General features: G+C 41.4%; 1 protein-coding gene and 1 pseudogene across 1 annotated transcript in view; both read right to left on the bottom strand.

The window, feature by feature from the left end:
- The window catches only part of LOC110508652 (apoptosis regulator Bcl-2), a 56207-nt gene extending 54414 nt beyond the window's left edge, over positions 1–1793 (bottom strand). Inside the window, exon 1 of the mRNA XM_036966199.1 lies at positions 640–1793. Within this exon, the coding sequence (XP_036822094.1) occupies positions 640–1185 (546 nt within the window). The 5' untranslated portion in view covers positions 1186–1793. The remainder of the gene's footprint in view (positions 1–639) is intronic.
- Positions 1794–10083: 8290 nt separating this feature from the next.
- On the bottom strand, positions 10084–19463 carry LOC110508651 (annotated as a pseudogene).
- Positions 19464–20750: the final 1287 nt, after the last annotated feature.

Raw genomic sequence — 20750 nt, 5'->3', positions numbered from 1 at the left:
CAGTATAGATTTAGCATGGGGATCTCATAGTTTTTTGGTCATGTAGATCTCTGATAAGTGGTCCTCATCTCTTGTCCTGTCTCGCCCGGGGCTGGTAGCCTACACTATTAACTTGATGTCACCCTTTCCCCTGACGTGTGTCTGTCCTGCTCTGCCCTGCCATGGATGTGGAACTACACAGATATAATGATCCTATCCTACTAGTGCCTCAGAGAGCAGTACAGACTGCTCTATGCTGATAGCCTGTCACAGACATCTATGTGTGAAAGCAGTATAGTGAATAACAGCAGTATAACAGGCATGGGCTATAGGACAAAATAAACAAAATAACATTTAATATGTTTTGTTGTCACATACACCGGTTACGTGCAGTGAAACGTTTGGTTTTACCCCCCACCCAGGAATATATCCCCCACCCTGGAACTACAGGGCATCTGCCACTGATGGCTACAGTCGACGGAGGCGGGTTTGAGCGTAGGGAGGTGTGACAGCGACGGTAATATTTCATTGGCCAGACGTGCTAGACAAACAGCCAGAACATCAAATCGGGAAGACTAGTAAATTATGTCGTTCATATCCAGACGTTCCCTCCGCATCATGCTTAGGCTAATGTAAACTAAAGCAGTAGATTACACATACCCATCCCCCGTTCTCCTGAATCCAGTTGAGCAGTGGTCCATTTAGATACTCTGTCATCCACACCGCGATGTGATCCACCTGCGACGTCATCTCCTTGTTCACGCATTCCACGCATATTGTGCCCCCGAACTCGAAGAAGGCGATAATCCGTCCCCAGTTAACCCCATCCCTGAACAGCTCGTCTATCACCTCTCTAAATCTCCTCTCAGCCGTGGAGGATGTAAGATACAGCTGGTGTGACATCTCTGCGAAGTCGGGCTGGTACAGTCTTTCGAGTTCGTCCCCGGCCTCACGCAAAACTCTGTGAATAGCTGCATGCGGGTCCGGTTGGGAGAGCCATTTGGAAAGACGAGGGACGCTGCCCGGTCCGGCGTTATTGGCCCCGTGGCACCGCCGTGCCAAACCCGGCCGAGGAGAAATCATCGACCCATTATTAGCAGCACCTTCCTCCTCCTCTGCATCCTCGAAATCCCACGCATATCCTCGTTTCAAGAGTTTGTGACAAATGTACTTTTCCACTATAAAGCGGTTGTCGTCGTTTGCCATTATGATTGCCACTGATGACCTCCAAAATCCTCGTTTTTAAGAATAATACATCATAATTGTATATATGCACTGCATCGCACAATACACCAGATCAAACGAAAAGTGTATTTCTGAGAAAATGTTCTGTTCCAAGTTTTTAGGATAGCCGCCTACAATTGAACGGTGCAAAACGAAACACTGGAAAGGGAGCGATATTCGTGGATTGAAAAACGGCCCCTTCACCCAACTAGGCTGAAACCGTGAAAAGTCCAAATATAAACCACGTCAGAATTTCCAAATGTTCCCAATTGTGCTCTCAAAATAAAATATTCGAAGCGTTGGTCAAAAAGTGGCGACAGTTCCCTTCTCTGTAGACTCCAAATCTAGACAGCCAGAAATACGGAAGAGATAAAAAATATTCTCCATATGCACATAATGTACACTACAAATACATGACCGAAAATCTACATATGAAGGTCAACGTCGCATGCATCCAGAATATGATACCGAAAACTATTCCAGCGGCGTTTTACGCATACAGAGAGACGTTTTGAGTGAGGAATGTATGCCACAATTGCTGCCTGTTGTACACTCTTTGCTGCTTTGCTGGTGAGGTATTTCTTGTGTCAGGGGCGTTTCTAGGATTTGAAGACATTAGGGGCTTAGCCCAAAGCCAGTAGGGGGGTCCGGGGGCATCCTACCCTGATAAAAAAATAAGGAATTTCAAGAGCTAAATGCATTAATTTGGTGCACTTTGAGATGGACATTGAGACATTAGAACATTGAGAGATTAGATATTTTTCAGGTAACTTGCACTTTCCCACCTGCCATAGCAGACACTGCCAGTACTTCATTACAGAAACTATGTGGGTCTCTCTACTGGAACACTCTCTACTCTTTACTCTGGAACACATACAGTCACTTCAGAAAGTATTCACACCCCCTGACTTTTTCCAAATTTTCAAGTTTAAAATTGAAGTTTAAAAGCCTGATTAAATTTAGATTTAGTGTCACTGGCCTACACACATAATGTCAATGTGGAATTATGTTTTAATTAATTTTAGACAAATTAATTAAAAATGAAAAGCTGAAATATCTTGAGTCAATAAGTATGGAATGAAATCATCAACAGTGTCCAGATCCATTGGATGTAGTAATCACAATATAGTAGCTATATCAAGTAAAACCAAAGTTCCAAAGGCTGGGCCTTTGGAGATCATACAAGAGGTTTTGTAGTGATTCCTATGTTGTTGATGTAAAGACTATTTGTTGGTCCGTGGTGTGTAATGAGGAGCAAACAGACGTTGCACTTGACAGATGTAATTGCTTATCCTAATTACTAATAAGCATGCACCCATTAAGAAAATGACTGTAAAAACTGTCAAATCCCTGTGGATTGATGAGGAATTGAAATATTGTAAAGGCAAAAGGAATGGCAAATAAGTCTAACTGCACAACCAATTGACAAACGTACTGCAAATTGAGAAATCATGTGACTAAAAAGAAGAAGAAACTACACTATGAAACAAAGGTAAATTACATAAAGAATGATATTGCCAACCGCAAGATTAGCACATTTAGGCATGACATTCCAGCAACAAACGCTGACACTACACATCCAAGTATATCTGACCAAATTATGAAAGACAATAATTATAATTTTGAATTCCATAAAGTGAGTGTGGAAGAAGTAAAAAAAGTTTTGTTGTCTATCAACAATGACAATGCACCGGGTCTGACAACTTGGATGGCAACTTACTGAGGATAATAGCGGACGATGTTGCCGCTCCTATTTGCCATATCTTCAATTTAAGCTTACAAGACAGTGTGTGCCCTCAGGGCTGGAGGGAAGCAAAAGCCTGTTACCAACCCATAGAACTGTTTTTTTTAACTGTGTTTGATAAGATTGAATGCTATTTTATAGTAAACAAATTGACAACAGACTTTCAACACACTTATAGGGAAGGACATTCAACAAGCACAGCACTAACACAAATGTCTGATGATTGGCTGAGACAAATTGATGATGAAATGATTGTAGGGGCTGTTTTGTTACACTTCAGCTTTTGACATTATCGATCATAGTCTGCTGCTGGAAAAAAAATTGTGTTATAGCTTTACACCCCCTGCTATATTGTGGATAAAGAGTTACCTGTCTATCAGAACACAGAGGGTGTTCTTTATTGAAAGCCTCTCCAACATAATCACGGTACAATCAGGAATTCCCCAGGGCAGCTGTCTTGGCTCATTACTTTTTTCAATCTTCACTAACAAAATGCCACTGGCTTTGAGTAAAGCCAGTGTGTCTATGTATGCGGATGACTCAACACTATACACGTCAGCTACTACAGCGACTGAAATGACTGCAACACTTAACAAAGATGTGCAGTTAGTTTCAGAATGGGTGGCAAGGAATAAGTTAGTCCTAAATATTTCAAAAACTAAAAGCATTGTATTTGGGACAAATCATTCACTAAACCCTAAACCTCAACTAAATCATGTAATAAATCATGTGTAAATTGACCAAATTGTGGTGACTAAACTGCTTGGAGTAACCCTGGATTATGGTCAAAATGTATTGATACAACAGTAGCTAAGATGGTGAGAAGTCTGTCCATAATAAAACGCTGCATGGACTCATGGGTTCATTCATGTGGTCAGGTGCCACAAATAGGGACTTCGGAAAATTGCAATTGGCTCAGAACACTGCAGCACGGCTGGCCCTTGGATGTACACAGCGAGCAAACATTAATAATATGCATGTCAATCTCTCCTGGCTCAAAGTGGACATGTTGAAAGCACCGAGCTGTCTGTCAAGCACACAGCTCAGACACCCATACATACCCCACAAGATATGCCACCGGAGGTCTCTTCACAGTCCCCAAGTCAGGAACAGATTATGGGAGGCGCACAGCACTACATGGAGCCATGACTAGATGGAACTCTATTCCACATCAGGTAATTTATGCAAGCAGTATAATCAGTTAAAAAAACAGATGTGTTACATATATGTGTTAGAGGAGTATGGGCCTGAGGGCACCCACAAATGTGTTATGAATGTATTGTAATGTTTTGAAAATTGTATATCGGCCTTAACATAATAAATACAAAAACAAATACAAAAGTACTGAACCCCTTTGTTATGGCAAGCTTAAATAGGTTCAGGAATACAAATGTGCTAAACAAGTCACATAATAAGTTACATGGACTCACTCTGTGGGCAATAATAATGTTTATCATGTTTTTTGAATAACTACCTCATCTCTGTACCCCACACATACAATTATCTGTAAGGTCCCTCAGTCGAGCAGTGAATTTCAAACACAGATTCAACCACAAAGACCAGGGAGGGTTTCCAATGCCTTGCAAAGAAGGGCACCTATTGGTAGATGAGTAAAAAAAAATAGAAGTAGATTTTGAATATCCCTTTGAGCATGGTGAAGTTATTAATTACACTTTGGATTGTGTATCAATATACCCAGTCACCACAAAGATACATGGTCTTGCCTAACTCAGTTGCCGGAGGGGAAGGAAATCATTCAGAGATTTCACCATGAGTCCATTAGTGACTTTAAAACAGTTACAGAGTTTAATGGCTGTGATAAGAGAAAACTGAGGATGGATCAACAACATTGTAGTTATTGCACAATACTAACCTAAATGACAGAGTGAAAAGAAGGAAGCATGTACAGAATCAAAATATTCCAAAACATGCATCCTGTTTGTAATAAGGCACTAAAGTAAAACTGCAAGAAATGTGGCAAAGAAATTCTGAATTCAAAGCCTTAACTTTGTGGCAATTCCAACCACTCTTCATATTTTCAAGCATGGTGGTGCCTGAATCCTGCTATGGGTATGCTTGTCAACAGCAAGGATTAGGGAGTTTTTTTAATTATAAAATGGAATAGAGCTAAGCACAGGCAAAATCCTAGAGGAAAACCTGGTTCAGTCTACTCTCCACCAGACACAGAAAGATTAATTCACCTTTCAGCAGGAAAATAACCTAAAACACAAGGCCAAATCTACACTGGAGTTGGTTACCAAGAAGACAGTTAATGTTCCTGAGTGGCTGAGTTACAGTTTTCACTTAAATCTGCTTGAAAATGGTTGTCTAGTAATCAACAACCAATTTGACAGACCTTGTGTCAGGATTTGGCCAGGATTTTTCCGGTTTTGGCCACTAGATGCCCCCATTGTGCTTTTTGACCCTTTTGTTTTCCCTTGTTTCCAGTTATTATTTGCACCTGTGCCTCGTTTCCCTTGATTGTATTTAAACCCTTAGTTTTCCTCAGTTCTTTGCTCTGTGTTTGTATGTTATCACCCAGCCCCAGCAATGCTGTGAACACTTGGATAATTTTTTAAAGAATAATGTGCAAATATTGTATAATCCAGGTGTGCAAAGCTCTTAGAGACTTACCCAGAAATAGAAGCTGTAATCGCTGCCAAATGTGATTCCAACATGTTGTACACTCAGTGTATTTCTGGCATAAAAAATGATCTGTAAAACGTTACTTCATAGCTCTAGAGGTGTGGTTATGGACATTCATATCAGACTGAAACGCAATCATTTGGATGTTCTGTGTTTTGCTCTTTCTTCCAGTGTGTCTGTGTATCTCTCGCTCAATCTCTGTCTATATCTATCTATACATTCCCTGACAGGGCAACACAGCTCCTAAATCCTCATGCAGTCTTCCTGATGATCTGAGGGAGCTACACTACCGGTCGAACGTTTTAGAACACCTACAGTACTCATTCAAGAGTTTTTCTGTACTTGTACTATTTTCTACATTGTAGAATAATAGTGAAGACATCAAAACTATGAAATAACACATATGGAATCATGTAGTAACCAAAAAGTGATAAACAAATCAAAATACATTTTATATTAGTGATGACAGCTTTGCACACCTTGGCATTCTCTCAATCAGCTTCACCTGGAATGCATTTCAGTTAACAGGTGTGCCTTCTTAAAAGTTCATTTGTGCAATTTCTTTCCTCCTTAATGCATTTGATCCAATCAGTTGTGTTGTGACAAGGTAAGGGGGTATACAGAAGATAGCACTATCTGGTAAAAAACCAAGTCCCTATTATGGCAAAGAGAAATGCCAGTCCGTCATTACTTTAAGATATGAAGGTCAGTCAATATGGAAAATGTCAAGAACTTTGAACGATTCTTCAAGTGCAGTCGCGAAAACCATCAAGCGCTATGATATAACTGGCTCTCATGAGGACCTCCACAGGAAAGGAAGGCCCAGAGTTACCTCTGCTGCAGAGGATAAGTTCATTAGAGCGTTGTGTCTTTGGCTATGCCGGATTAAGTGATATGACATGCTATTCTATAAAATAATTTCTCCGTAATTACTATTACCTGATTGAGCTAATCATGTAAATGTAATTAACTAGAGAGTCGGGGCACCACAAAATAATATTTACAGAGCTGTTATCTTCCGAATAAACTCTTAAAGACCTGGTAATATTTTACATCAATAGCAGTCAATATTAATCCTCACCTTAATTCAGTCTCATCTGAAAGTTGTAAATTCTTGGTTAACTGCACAAACCCTGGCTAACAAGTTGAATCAGCAATACAAAATTGGGTTTAAATATTTATTTGCTAAATACCTAACTAATCACACAGAATTACACATACACATAATTAATCATAACTTGATTACAAATTACATCATAAAGGAAAATGTCCCTAGCGGGCAGAACAGATATGACAGCTGTTTACACCAAAGAAAAGGGTGTAACGGCCGTTGTCGGTGGAAGAAGGTGAGGACCAAGGTGCAGCGTGGTATGTGTCCATATTTATTAAATTAACACGGAAAAAACAAAGAGAAACAACCAAAAACAGTTCTGGCTGGTGCAGACACACAACAGAAAGCTATCACCCACCAAACTCAAAAGAAAACAGACTCCCTAAATATGGTTCTCAATCAGGGTCAACGATTGACAGCTGCCTCTGATTGAGAACCATACCAGGCCAAACACAGATATAGCAAATCATACAAAAACTAACATAGACAACCCACCCAACTCACGCCCTGACCATACTAAAACAAAGACATAACAGAAGAACTGTTAAAAGGTCAGAACGTGACAAAGGGGCTGGGTTTGGGTGAAAGAGCGGGAAGACTGAGGGACACGGGGCGAAGCTGTGCTATCGTAAATACAGTATCTTATGCATTCTAAATTACCGCCCATTTGGAAAAGGAAAATGCAATAAATATTTACTCTGAGCTGCGCTTCAGTAGGTTGGTGGTAGATGGAAGGCCGTGTTGCCCAACCGAGTCCTTTGTCCTTGGTGGTCTCTGGTGGTCAATTGGATACGTTGTAGTAACGTCGTTAAGTGGTAGACTGTTCCTTCGTAACCTGCGTTTGCAGCTGCTGTTGCTAACTCAACGGCTAGGAGGTATCACTTCTGAAGTGAAGAAGAGTTCAAAGTTCATACCATTCGCAACCAAAGCTCATGCTGATGTTGGCTTCATTCTGTAGTTATTATCTGAACCATTCTGACATTAGACCGTCATCCTCACATCCTCGGAAGAGGAGGATACATTGTCGTCAAGGCTTTATATAGGAAGGGAGAGGAGGGCTTGTTTGAAAAGTTTTATAGCCCATGTCCCTTCACAGGGGCGGGCCACTGATTGAGCAGAGCCCTAACCTTATGAAAACCCAAATCTCACATTGTAGAAGCTAAAATCACGTCATCCCATCACGAATAATGTAATATTCAAACATTTAAATTGAACAACAATTCCATGTGAATCCGATAACTCTGATGTGTAGACTTTCCACTGTAGAGTTTATGTCATCTTATCATTGATGGGAATGAACTGACATCATATTCATTAAGTACCACTGCATATGTTCAATTGGTCGGATTAACAGAATACAGTTATTTTCCCCCAACCTTCTGATGTTCCCAGAATCTCTATGTTAACCAAGGGGTTTGCAAATGTAACATCAGTAGGGTAGAGAGAGGAAAAAGGGGGGAAGAGGTATTTATGACTGTCATAAACCTACCCCCAGGCCAACGTCATGACAAGGACCACCACAGGAATGGAAGACCCAGAGTTACCTCTGCTGCAGAGGATAAGTTCATTAGAGTTACCAGCCTCAGAAATGGCAGCCCAAATAAATGCTTCACAGAGTTCCAGTAACAGACACATCTCAACATCAACTGTTCAGAGGAGACAGCGTGAATCAGGCCTTCATGGTCGAATATCTGCAAAGAAACCCCTACTAACAGACACCAATAATAAGAAGAGTTTTGCTTGGGCCAAGGAACACGAGCAATGGACATTAGACCCGTGGAAATCTGTCCTTAGGTCTGGAGTCCAAATGGTTGATTTTTGGTTCCAACCGCTGTGTCTTTGTGAGACGCAGTGCGGGTTAACGGATGATCTCCGCATGTGTTTTTCCCACAGTAAAGCATGGAGGAGGTGTTATGGTGTGGGGGTGCTTTCCAGCATGGCTGCCACAGCATTCTGCAGCTATACGCCATCCCATCTGGTTTGGTTTTAGTGGGACTATCATTTGTTTTTCACTATGACAATGACCCAACACACCTCCATGCTGTGTAAGGGCTATTTTACCAAAAAGAAGAGTGATGGAGTGCTGCATCAGATGACCTGGCCTCCACAATCCCCAACCTCAACCAAACTGAGATGATCTGGGATGAGTCGGACCGCAGAGTAAAGGAAAAGCAGCCAACAAGTGCTCAGCATATGTGGGAACTCCTTCAAGACTGTTGGAAAAGCATTCCAGGTGAAGAGAGTGGTTGAGAGAATGCTAAGATTGTGCCAAACTGTCATCAACGCAAAGGGTAGCTATTTGAAGAATCTCAAATATGAAATATATTTAGATTTGTTTAACACTTTTTTGGTTACTACATGATTCCATGTGTTATTTAATTGTTTTAATGTCTTCACTATTATTCTACAATGTAGAAAATAGTGAAAATAAAGAAAAACCCTTGAATGAATAGGTGTTCTAAAACTTTTGACCGGTTGTGTATACTAGCTACCTGCTGCCCAGGCTGTTCTGTTCCCCTCATGGAAGATGAAAGTCCACTACTCAAACAGAATATGTAAAACCTCACATCCACCCACAGTACACACAGTAGCCCCCCAATAACCACCCGGCTGCACACACACACTGTACATCAAAACTGAAACGCTCCGTAATGGTACAAAACATCCCCTCCACTCAACATCTGTAAACACAGGAGCCAGGGTTGATCAACTGTAACCATAGGTTGTGTATGTATCTAGGCTGTGCAACCCTCAGCAACGGAATAATGTAAGCTCATAATCCAAACAAAGCAAACACAGATACACAAATACATTTTTTACAATTTAGTCATCTAGTTAAGTGGTTCTCAAACTGTGGGGCGTGTCCGTGGTTGGGGCGGGAGGTCCCAACAAGCCCATGTCAGCTAATGTTTTTTAGCCTATAGATTTTATCACATGAATTCACATTAGACATGGCAAAATGTGAAGAATTGCAAAGTTAGTTTTAAAACTACAAAAATGTTTTCTGCACCCCATGACAGAATGTGTAGAATTGAGTGAAAAGGTTTGGGAACTCTTGATTTAGCAGTCTTATGCAGACCTACTTACAGTCAGTGCATTACACTATGTATACTTATACATATGGTATACGTTAGGTTCCATACCAGTGCATTAACAAAGCCTAAAAGCTTTCAAAAGAGGCCTGTGTTCAGTAGCCTACTGAGTGCTGAAAAACATTTATTTTTAACCTAAAACAGAGATCTAGATGGGCATTGGGAGGAAAAACCCCATCTAGAACTAAAACAGGACACATTGTAAAAGAAAAAAAGATAAGAAAAAATGACATTTTCCAAAGTTATTTATTTTGTTTTATTATGTAAGAAAATAAGACAAAGCAACATTGTTCTACTCCTTACATTTTTATTTTCAATGGCACACAAGGTGAAATTCTTACCCGTTTGGCAAAAACGAAACAGAACAAAACACAACCAATATAATGGGAACAGAAGTGGAATGCATCATGACAATTTTCAGTAGGACTGTACTTATCAACTCTATATAATCTTTTAAATATCTCTGGACGACACCAACGAATGGGAAATCTAGAGCATTTTAAAACTTGGTGGTAGTGTTTTAACATATTGTGAGGATAGGCTTAATTTGCATAGCTTAAGTGTTAAAAAAAAAATAGCTTTGCCCATGAACTACATATTATACCAAATGTCTATGAACTACAACATTAATGTGTTGCTAAAAGCAAAACAACTCACACAGATGATAAAATGACAGGTAGACACAGAAACCTTGCTGGACAGTGACAGTATGCCTTGAACCAACGTCAAATGAGAACCTCAGAGTTGAATCATGCATTCTCACTTCCGACATTTTGGTTTTGAGTAAGGCCTTTTTGTACAAAAACTAAACTGGAATTGACGACAACAAAAAAACACGGTAAAACAGTTGGCATTTTCATCGAAAAATCATATCAAATTAACTGGTAAACCACAAGAGGCTCAAGTCAAGTTTTTTTTCTGTGGATGAAATTGGATTATTTTAGCATTAACATCTGTAGTTCTCTCTTAAGGCTTGGAATGGGTCCCCACAATTGTCGTGCTTGACTGCATTACAAACTATTTCTAGGATAGAACAGAGAAGCAACATCAGACAAAATACATCTCAAATAGTTGCATCGTACTTACAGAAATGGTCTCTTAATACATCTTGGCATTCAAATATTGGTGGCTTTTCAAGAGATGATGTATATTTTCTGATTTGTAGCGTATTGTTTGTGTTAAAGTGAAGCACATTCTCCACACAGTTGATCGATGGAAGGAAGACTTGCATGAGCTCGCATTTTCCTCTTTAGAGGACTTCAGGAGGGATCTGTGAATACTTAGAGGCAAATAACAATCAGATAGGAACGCATTGGATGACGTCCACAGTGACTGTGTATGAAATGTCAAATCAGATAATACAATAGCACACAGAGCTCCTCAATGAGCTTGCCAGTCCCTCTTCGTCTCTTGGCCTCTATATAAAATACAGCTCTGGCGCCCTCTCTAGGCCCAAGCGGACTTTGCTCGAACCTGCGAGTCACACCCCACGCCTGGTCCTGACACCACCCCATCAATCTTATTAAGGAGGCAAAATATGTACACAGATCACATATACAAAGACCCTCAACCCCCTCAGGAAAACAGGAAAGAGCGGTCATCAGCTGTTAGTGGATTTGTTCTCCTACTACATCGTATGACTGTCCCATGCTGACCTTTAACCTGTCGCTTCTACCTCAGGTAAAAACACAAATAAGATGGCGTGAAAGTGACAGGCAAGTAAGAGGAATACATTACAGAGGAGGTTTCTCTTTTTTCCCAGCCACCACCAGTGTCCAATGACTTTTCTCTCTCCCTGGAGTAGGCTGGGTCAGTGTATAGTCCTTCAAACACATTGTAAAATAACATTGCAATAAAATCTCTCCCATCGGCTTCTTCACAAAGCCCCTACATGCACAGCACACACAAATTCCTTTGTACTTCCACATACAATCTCTCTACCTGAAAATGCCTTGGATGTTTATTTCCGGGAAGCAAATTAGATTTTTGCATTGCCCTCTTGCTATGCCCTCTCTCATACTGTTTTTATTTTATTTAACCTTTATTTAACTATGCAAGTGAGTTAAGAACAAATAATTTTTTACAATGACGGTCTACCCCGACCAAACCTGGACGACGCTGGGCCAATTGTGTGCCGCCCTATGGGACTCCCAATCACGGCCGGATGTGATTCAGCCTGGATGCGAACCAGGGACTGTAGTGTCGCCTCTTGCACTGACATGCAGTGACATAGACCACTGCGCCACTCGGGAGCCCAAAATGACTAAAATCACCTTGAAGTTTAGTTAATGCATCCACAGCATGGGCCAAAACACCACACGACATAGACAGCACATGGAGGGGCCAAAACACCACACGACATAGACAGCACATGGAGGGGCCAAAACTTTGGAAGGCGGAACAGAACGCATTTGGTGAAGATAGAGTTTAAGGTGATTAAGCTAGCTTACTCAGAATGGTCTGCATGACATACAGTATTGTTTGCGTTGGTATTTTGTCAGACTCTTGGTAAAGGAATTGCAGGTCAACATGCTGACATAATCTGTCAGACTGGTTATCCCTTACTTACCTCACTGCATGGAAGGAAAAAAAAGTAATGTCAATGGAATAATGACAAAATGGTTGCCAAGGATGGTATGTGTTACATCATCGGTCAAGTGGAAAAGACATCTGCCATCTTCTTTACTTAGATATTATCACTGGTGGATGAGATGACTGGCCATTTAGCCTACCCAGGGTTGTGCCCTCTAGGGGAGAAGGGGATGGGAGAGGAGTGGTGGCTCGGTTGGGTTCTTCAGTGGCTACGACTCTGGGAGGATGGAGAGGCGGGGGAGGGGGTGTATGAGGGAGGAGGTTGGGGTGGGCGTGTTACTCCCGCTTGTCCGCTGCTTTGGACTGCTCCCTCTCGATCATACAGCGACGCACAATGCTGTCGAAACTCCCCAGGTAGAACAGAGCGACGGTCCGGAACAGCCCCATGGTCACGATCTGCACAGAAGTCACATTAACATTATGAGCCCTAGTCACTATTCACGATCACCAGAGTTAGACAGGAACAGACAGTTTTGGGACAATCTATTATTATGTTATAATCATAAAATATAACTTCATTATATCTCTATGATTATAATAGATGTGTAATAGATACAAAATTGCTTTGGTAAGTTGATTGTTGAGGATCAGTTAACGCATGTTTACCAAAAGACCCCAGAGTAATACCCTGGGTGCGTTGTAATGGGACCGTGACAGTACCATTCCTGTACTGCTGTTACCTGCTGGAGGCCCTCAGAGATGGAGGTGACAGGTGACATTCCACAGGTGAGAGCCGAGAGCATGTAGCCGTCAGGCCCCACAGAGATGTTGAAGTTCCCCTGCTGTAGGGGTCACAAAGACATGGCCGTCCGAAAAAACGCTTCATCACACTTCTAGAGAGCCATTCTCTCTATAGTCCTGACTGGAAGGGTTGTACTGATAAGGCTTTTTGTGTTGGCCTAAGGCAGAGTAAATGTGATGGTGACAGTTGTTAAGAACGCAGTCTCTTACCACAGCATCCTTGACCACGGTTTTAGCAACCTGCTCCGGCTGAGTCCCCCCAGACGTCTCGGAGATCAGTCTGGTCTCTAAAGGCTGTGGAATGGACAAAGAGAGAAAATATAACGCGAGGCGTCAGAGTAAAAGACTAAAGAGAACTTTCCACTTTTTCATGAGGAGACTTACCTTCGTCCTATTCTCCTCTGCTAGTCCTGATGTGTCTGTGTCAGGGGGGGTAGGCCACCATTACATAAATGTTATTTGGCTTCATCTGCATGGAGGAGTAGAGGAAAGAGTACATTCAATTAGCCACAGAGAGGCCTTTTGGCCTCCAACCTGGGTAGGAGGAGGAACTAAATACTACCCACTTCCATCTGCAGGGACTCAGCCAGACCACCAAGGGCAAACTTGGACGGGGAGTAGGCAGTGTAGCCAAACAGGCCGATCTGGCCAGCCTGGGAGGAGACAAACATGATGAGTCCCATCCTCCGATACACACTGCCCAGGTAGTTCACCTCCATCAGACTCTGTTATAGACAAGGGAATGAGCACAAAAAGTCATTCATGATGTATTACTATTATTATGAATGAAAACTGAGCAATACCCATACTACTGGAGCAAAAATAGTCCTGCAATATGTTACGTGTTATATGTCTGTGCAGTTTCCATAGTAATAGCATTTCTCTGGAGGGAGGCCTAATGAATTCAGACCCTTAACAAGGCATGTGACCAGCAGTGGAATGGCAGGATGAGAAGGAGCCAGGCTCCTTCCAGGAATTGTAATGAAGCCAAATAAATATACAGAACAAAAATATAAAACGCAACATGCAACAATTTCAACGATTTTACTGAGTCACAGTTCATATAAGGAAATCAGTCAATTTAAATAAACAAATGAGTCATTAATCTATGGATTACACAGGGGAGGGCATAGGCCCACCCACGGGGGAACCAGGCTCAGCCAATCAAAAAGAGTTATTCGCCACAAAAGGACTTTATTACAGACAGAAATACTTCTGTTTCATCAGCTGTCGGGGTGGCTGGTCTCAAACGATCTCGCAGGTGAAGAAGCCGGATGTGGAGGTCCTGGGCTGGAGTGGTTACATGTGGTCTGTGGTTGTTAGGCCGGTTGGATGTACTGCCAAATTCTCTAAAATTACGTTGGAGGCGGCTTATGGTAGAGAAATTAACATTAAATTGTCTGGCAACAGCTCTGGTGAACATGCCTGCAGTCAGCATGCCAATTGCATGCTCTCTGAAAACTTGAGACACTGTGTTGTGTGACAAAACTGCACAATTTAGAGTGGCCGTTTATTATCCCCAGCACAAGGTGCACCTGTGTAATGATCACGCTGTTTAATCAGCTTCTTGATATGCCCCACCTGTCAGGTGGATGGATTAGCTTGGCAAAGGAGACATGCTCACTAACAGGGATGTAAACACATTTGTGCACAAAATGTTTTGAGAGAAGCTTTTTGTGCGTATGGAACATTTCTGGTATCTTTTATTTCAGCTCATGAAACATGGGACCAATACTTTACATGTTGCGTTTATATTTTTGTTCAGTGTACATTAGGATGTGAACAGCCACATTTACCCTTGGTCATTATCTTAGTATTGGAACAATCCCTTCATGCACACACTTGTGAACACACACACACACACAATATAATTTCCCTTCGGTCATTATCTCTGAATCTGGACAATCACTTGACTGTGAGAGAGCGAAGAAACCTGCCACCTCTTTGGCCTTGAATTAAACCGCTCTCTCATTCTTCCACTGCAATCCAATCTGCTGCAGACCTAGACTGCATTCTCATCTTGCCTTATGGTTTGCTAACTGCATCTTTAAACTAAAAGCTGAACCCTCGATTCCACCTTCAGACACACATCAAACCCATTGACTCTTCAGTCTGGGAATCTAAAATCTTCTCTCATTGCCTATTCAGAGTTAGTTTTGGCACAACATCAATGTTTTCTGAAGCACATACTGTAGGGGTTGGGTTTCTGTGTTCACCCTTCCAGCCCTGTATGTCTATTCCCCTGGTTAGTTACAGTAGCCTCCCCAACCTACTAGTTACCTACTTACTCTGAAGCGCTCCACCTCCACCTCCTCAAACTTCCCAGAGAAGGACGTCCCAGGACAGTTCACCAGCATGTCCACCGGACCAAGCTTCTCTTGACACTAAATGGATTAAAATTACATTGATGTTGTCATTTGTAATATACAAAAGTTCAAATCACCAATGTTCCCTCAAATTTGTTTTCTGTATCTGAGCAAATTTCAGGTCTGCTGAGCTCAAACTTGAACCTTGTGAAAATTCTGTGTAACTTTTGGTACACATTTACTGTGAACACTGAGGCTGTACCCGCTTTAAGTTCCAGTTATAACAGTGGCCAAGTAGGCTACTGTGGCTATTTGATCATAATGTAGGACTACCAGAGTGGACTACCATCAAAAACAATGGAGAAAATGCATCCCATAACATTTTAACATGGAACTAGCTGTTTTATCATTCAGCCTCCAGTAGCAGCCAATGTGTGGTGTTCAAAGTAGGCCTACATTCCATGAGACTTTTGGACAAAAAACATGCAGGGCTTGACATTAACCTGTTTATCCACTTGTCCTTCAGACCAGGAGGTGACTGGACATTGTGTTGTTTGATGCAAGAAACCAATTACAAAATAAAATGCATTATTATTCCCATACCATTATTACAGAGAATCAGACAAATTATTCTACCCTCTACCTATTGGCTACTTAGCTTATTCAAGATATGTCTCAAAATACAACACTACCCTTTTAGACAGAAAAATAATTATTTACCTGACATCTTTACCTGACTTTACCTGCATACGTTTTGTGCCCTTGTAGGAAGCAACCACTCCCCCATTGCTGAGTAAAAATAAGCTATAACTGGGCTAATAACTCACTTACTAGAAAATAATATGAATAGATGTGCACACGTGGCTACATGCAGCTCTCGCTTTGATCTCAAAACAAGCGCATCTACTTGCGAACACTCATGCTGTGAACACAGTCCTGTTCAAAGTGAATGGCACAGATCCACATATGGCAATGGTCTATTTGCATATTGGGATAGTGCATCTCTGGTTATGGCGCACCGGATTGGTAGAGTATAGGTTGTGCCTGTCAATGCAATAGAATCCTACTCCAATGTGCTCTGCCTACAAGAAAATCTCTTGCACAGTTAGTTTTGTTTCGGTATGTTGCATTGAACGTGTCTGATATTACGTTGATTCGATCCCAATTCTCACAGTAGAGCGAAACATTGATAGTGTTAACTAAAAGGTAAAACCTAGAAAGTTGAGTGAAGTTCAATCACGTGCCTCTCTGCGGGGGCTGATATTTCCTCTGCGAAGCAGTCACAGGAGAGCTGTGCTCCTGCGAACAACTTGGAGGGAAGATTGCCTGTCACTTGTGATTTGCCTGCTTAATCACACTTTCCACCTGTCTGTAGTCCTTGGACACATCAACTGATATGCAGAGCACAACCTGAGTGGAAGAGGAATGCGAATACCAAAACAGTCAGTGCTCGTGTAAGAAGTTGCTATTGTGATCATTAGGGTCAATATTTTATCATTTACTTGCATCCAAAAAAAGAGCCTTGCCTTTCTTCTTCCAGGTTGTACTAAAACATGTAGCTATGTAATACATACCTGATTATCATTAATCGCACATTTCTCTACTTCTTTTTTCACCTGAACCAATTTACTCTAAATAAAAGGACAGGCTTGATAAATGTGCTGTCTGGGTGAAGAACAGGGCAAAAGAGTCAAGGACATTGATGTTTTTTATTTTATTTCTGCTAACCTCGTCTCTTGCCACTAGTGTGATGAATGCTCCTTGTCTGTAGCACTCCATAGCAATGCTTTTCCCTATTCCACTGGAGCCTCCAGTGACCTGCAGGTTGAGAGGTGGTAGGTGAGAGAGGGGCATTCCTTCTGAAGTTAAATACAAGGGCTGTGCCCCGGGGGTCAAAGTCCAACATATATAGGTAATTATAAACTGGCTGGTTTGAACCCTGAATGCTGACAGCTGTGGTATATCAGACTGTTTTACAATGGGTATGACAGTGCATGTATTTTTTACTGCTCTAGTTACGCTGGTAACCAGTTTATAATAGCAATTAGGCACCTCGGGGGTTTGTGTTATATGGCCAATATACAATACCCTCTCGTGCCTTAATGCTTAATTATAAATGTGACTTTTGCAAGTTAGTACATGCGTTTCTTTTACACAAATGTCCTGGTTTTGACTAGCTTTGACTACCTACAGATGCAAACCACAGATGCCAGTATTAAAATACTAGTTTTCACTTCTAACTAGAAAACTGGTGTGTTACTAGCTGTCAATTCATTGTAGGTGTGCCGTAGACGAGATGAGCTATCTGTTGCGTGCACGCCCAGTTTCTTAGGAAATGTATTCACCTGCAACACCTGCCGTGCAATGGTCACTTACCACGACGTGGGTCCCATTTAATTTGAGAGGTTTTGGGCTAATCAAAGGGGACATCATATACAACAGCAACACGAAGGCAACGATGAATGCAGCAACGACTAGAAGCATGATAAAAGGCAAAAGGAGCCACCAGGAATTGAAGAAAAGCCCATCCGTGATCGTTGAACTCAACCCTTCCTCATAGTACATGGGTGAAACTGCCAGTTTGGTTAGCTTAGTAGCTAACGTTCGCTTTTGGACTCAGTTGGAGAGAATCGCGGGGGTGGCGACAGAGGAGGAGTTTTCTAGCAGTATGTTTGGCAGCGAGTCAGAAGCATTTCTCCTCAAACCAATCGCTGTGTTGGACTCACTGAGTTATAAGGTGGATCTTGCACTCTGTTCCTGCCGAGCTGCAACATAAACCAAAACGACCGCTGTGAAACAGATAAGAATAACGAAGTACTTCCGGGTCACGAATTTTTAAAACATTTTTAAAACAAGATTTCCTTCCTGTATGCGTTGTAAATGCACAGTATGTTGTGACACCGTAAAATGAGAGTCATTATACTCAGCAGTATTTCTAGGTTCCAAATCCACAACGTTTAGACCCAGAGGACCGTCACTGCGCATTTTGCGGCCAATCAGTTTAAATCCAGTAGTTTTTTTTCATGCTGGACATGCATATTCCATCCTACACCATTTTCAGTACCTTGTGTCACTTCTAGTTTCCAAATCCACAGTTCGGTGGGTTTTATGCTGGACTACAACCCCAAAAGGCGTATTGCCGCCACCGACTGGACGGTTTGAAACTAAAACAAGGTAAAAAAAAAAAGAATATCCCTTCGTGATAGTGAAACTAACTTTATCCACCCAAATAGCAATAGTACATTGACAAAACAAAACTCCAACCTCTTCCTTCTTTCAATTCTCCATATCTCCCTTCTTCTCAGGCTCTACGGCTTGTGATAATATTCCATGTAACTCCTTCGCAGAGAAGTCTTTCAGCCCCAGGATCCGCTCTCACAATGATATCTATCTACCTGGACCTTCTCACCACCTTGGCAGGAGCATTTATCACCATAGCTATAAAGTCCACCCTAACCTTTAAAATGTCAGGATCCTTCTGGTGAAGGCCTACACCACCATGGACTGGTCAAGTGCACCATTCACACCCTCAATCCTTTTAGCAGCTGCTGCATATGATATGCTCTGGATAGACTTTGGCCACCTCATTCTCTTTCACCCTTGTGGGGCATTTGAAACATGTGGCTTCAATCTTTCCCACCACAATTGCAACATGTCACTTTCATAACACATAATATGATATTTTCCACAAGTTGGACATCTCGGCTTCTCCCTTCTGCAAACACTTGAAACATGACCAAAAGCTTTACAAATATCACACTGCATTGGTCTTAAGATAAATGCTCTGACTCTGTAGTTAATATACCTTATTAACTGCATTTGAGTAGGGAGAGAAAAAAACAAACAGATTCTCTTCACTCCTGGAATATTTTTCATCTCTTCAACATCTACTTCCCATGAGACTCCAGGTATAACCCCCCCTGAGGAGTGCCCTGCTTCTAAGAGACACACACGACACTTCAAACTTAACAAATCGGGTGAGACGAAACACACGTTTCTTCTGATCCTTAGAAGCAAAACAAATCTAAACCAGCCCGACTCTCTTGATCCTAACACCCTTCACTCTACCCAGCACTCTGTCCTCCAGTATGGATATCTCAAATGGATTCCTCAAGATCAGTAATTCGATCATCTGCTCCTCATTTACAAACCGTACTCCTACAAGATATGAAGTGACATTATCACTGTACTCTACTTTTCTCTGTTTTCCTTTCTTTTTGACAATATTCCAATGCTCCTTGATTCTACCGCCATTAGAATCCACTTCATCATCCACTTTTGGCATCTTTCTGAATAGATGCGTGGCCTAAAATCCCAAATCCACAGTTTACACCTAGAGGAGCGTCACTGCTCATTTTGCGGCCCTTAAAGAGTGGTCAATCAGCTTAAATCCAGTAGTTTTTTTTCTCCAAATTGCACATATATATTGCACCATACACAATTTCCTGTATATTGTCACAGTAAAAGTGGGGTCCATTGTACCTGAGAGCACTTGTAGTTTCCAAATCCACAAAGTTTACACTCTGAGGAGCATCTCTGCTCATTCTACAAACAAATAATAAGATTATTCAAAAAATGAGGATACAATTTGGTTAAAATTAAAAATATTTAAAAAACTTTATTCATCAGTGAATTAATCAATAACTTTTGTGAAATTGATCATCGATATTAAAACAATATTTTCAAATTATATGCATTATCCTATTCATCTCATGGGCTGAGTGAACTTACTGGGCATAACCTGGTTGAATCAGGTTGTGAATCAACATAGTTTCCACGTCATTTAAAGAAGAAAATATATTGGATGATTGTGGTGATAGTAGCCTGTAGGAACATGATCATACTAGGCTACTGCCTCATATTTTATTAGTCTAGCAAAACACTTGACCTGATGCACGTTTTGGCACGTAAGTCTGGCATATTTAAACGTATAAAGTCTGTAGCATTCTCATCATTAGGATAATGTAGGTCATTTACAGGTATGCCAGTCTAAAATAGTTAATTTATTGTTTCGTAATAAAGATATTGTCCTGAATTAGTAATTCAGCAGGGTTATTGCGACAGTACAAAAGTGCAGACTGGACCCTGTTTTTACGGACACAAACAATAAATCGTTTTTCCTGTACAGTGCCATATTGTAACGTGTATGCTGGGAATTGGGAAGCAAGTACAGGGAGTGAATAATTTAATAAATACATCAACGATAACACAAAAAGCGTACAGACATTAAACACAAACAGAGTAAATAAGGCCTGGGAAACAGAGTAAATAAGGCCTGGGGAAGGAACCAATGGGAGTGACAGATTATAGGGAAG

Source organism: Oncorhynchus mykiss, chromosome 28 (genome assembly GCF_013265735.2).
Source record: "Oncorhynchus mykiss isolate Arlee chromosome 28, USDA_OmykA_1.1, whole genome shotgun sequence".
Classification (NCBI taxonomy): Eukaryota; Metazoa; Chordata; class Actinopteri; order Salmoniformes; family Salmonidae; genus Oncorhynchus; species Oncorhynchus mykiss.
Note: the sequence above shows the minus strand (reverse complement) of the source record. Positions and strands in the feature narration are given on the sequence as shown.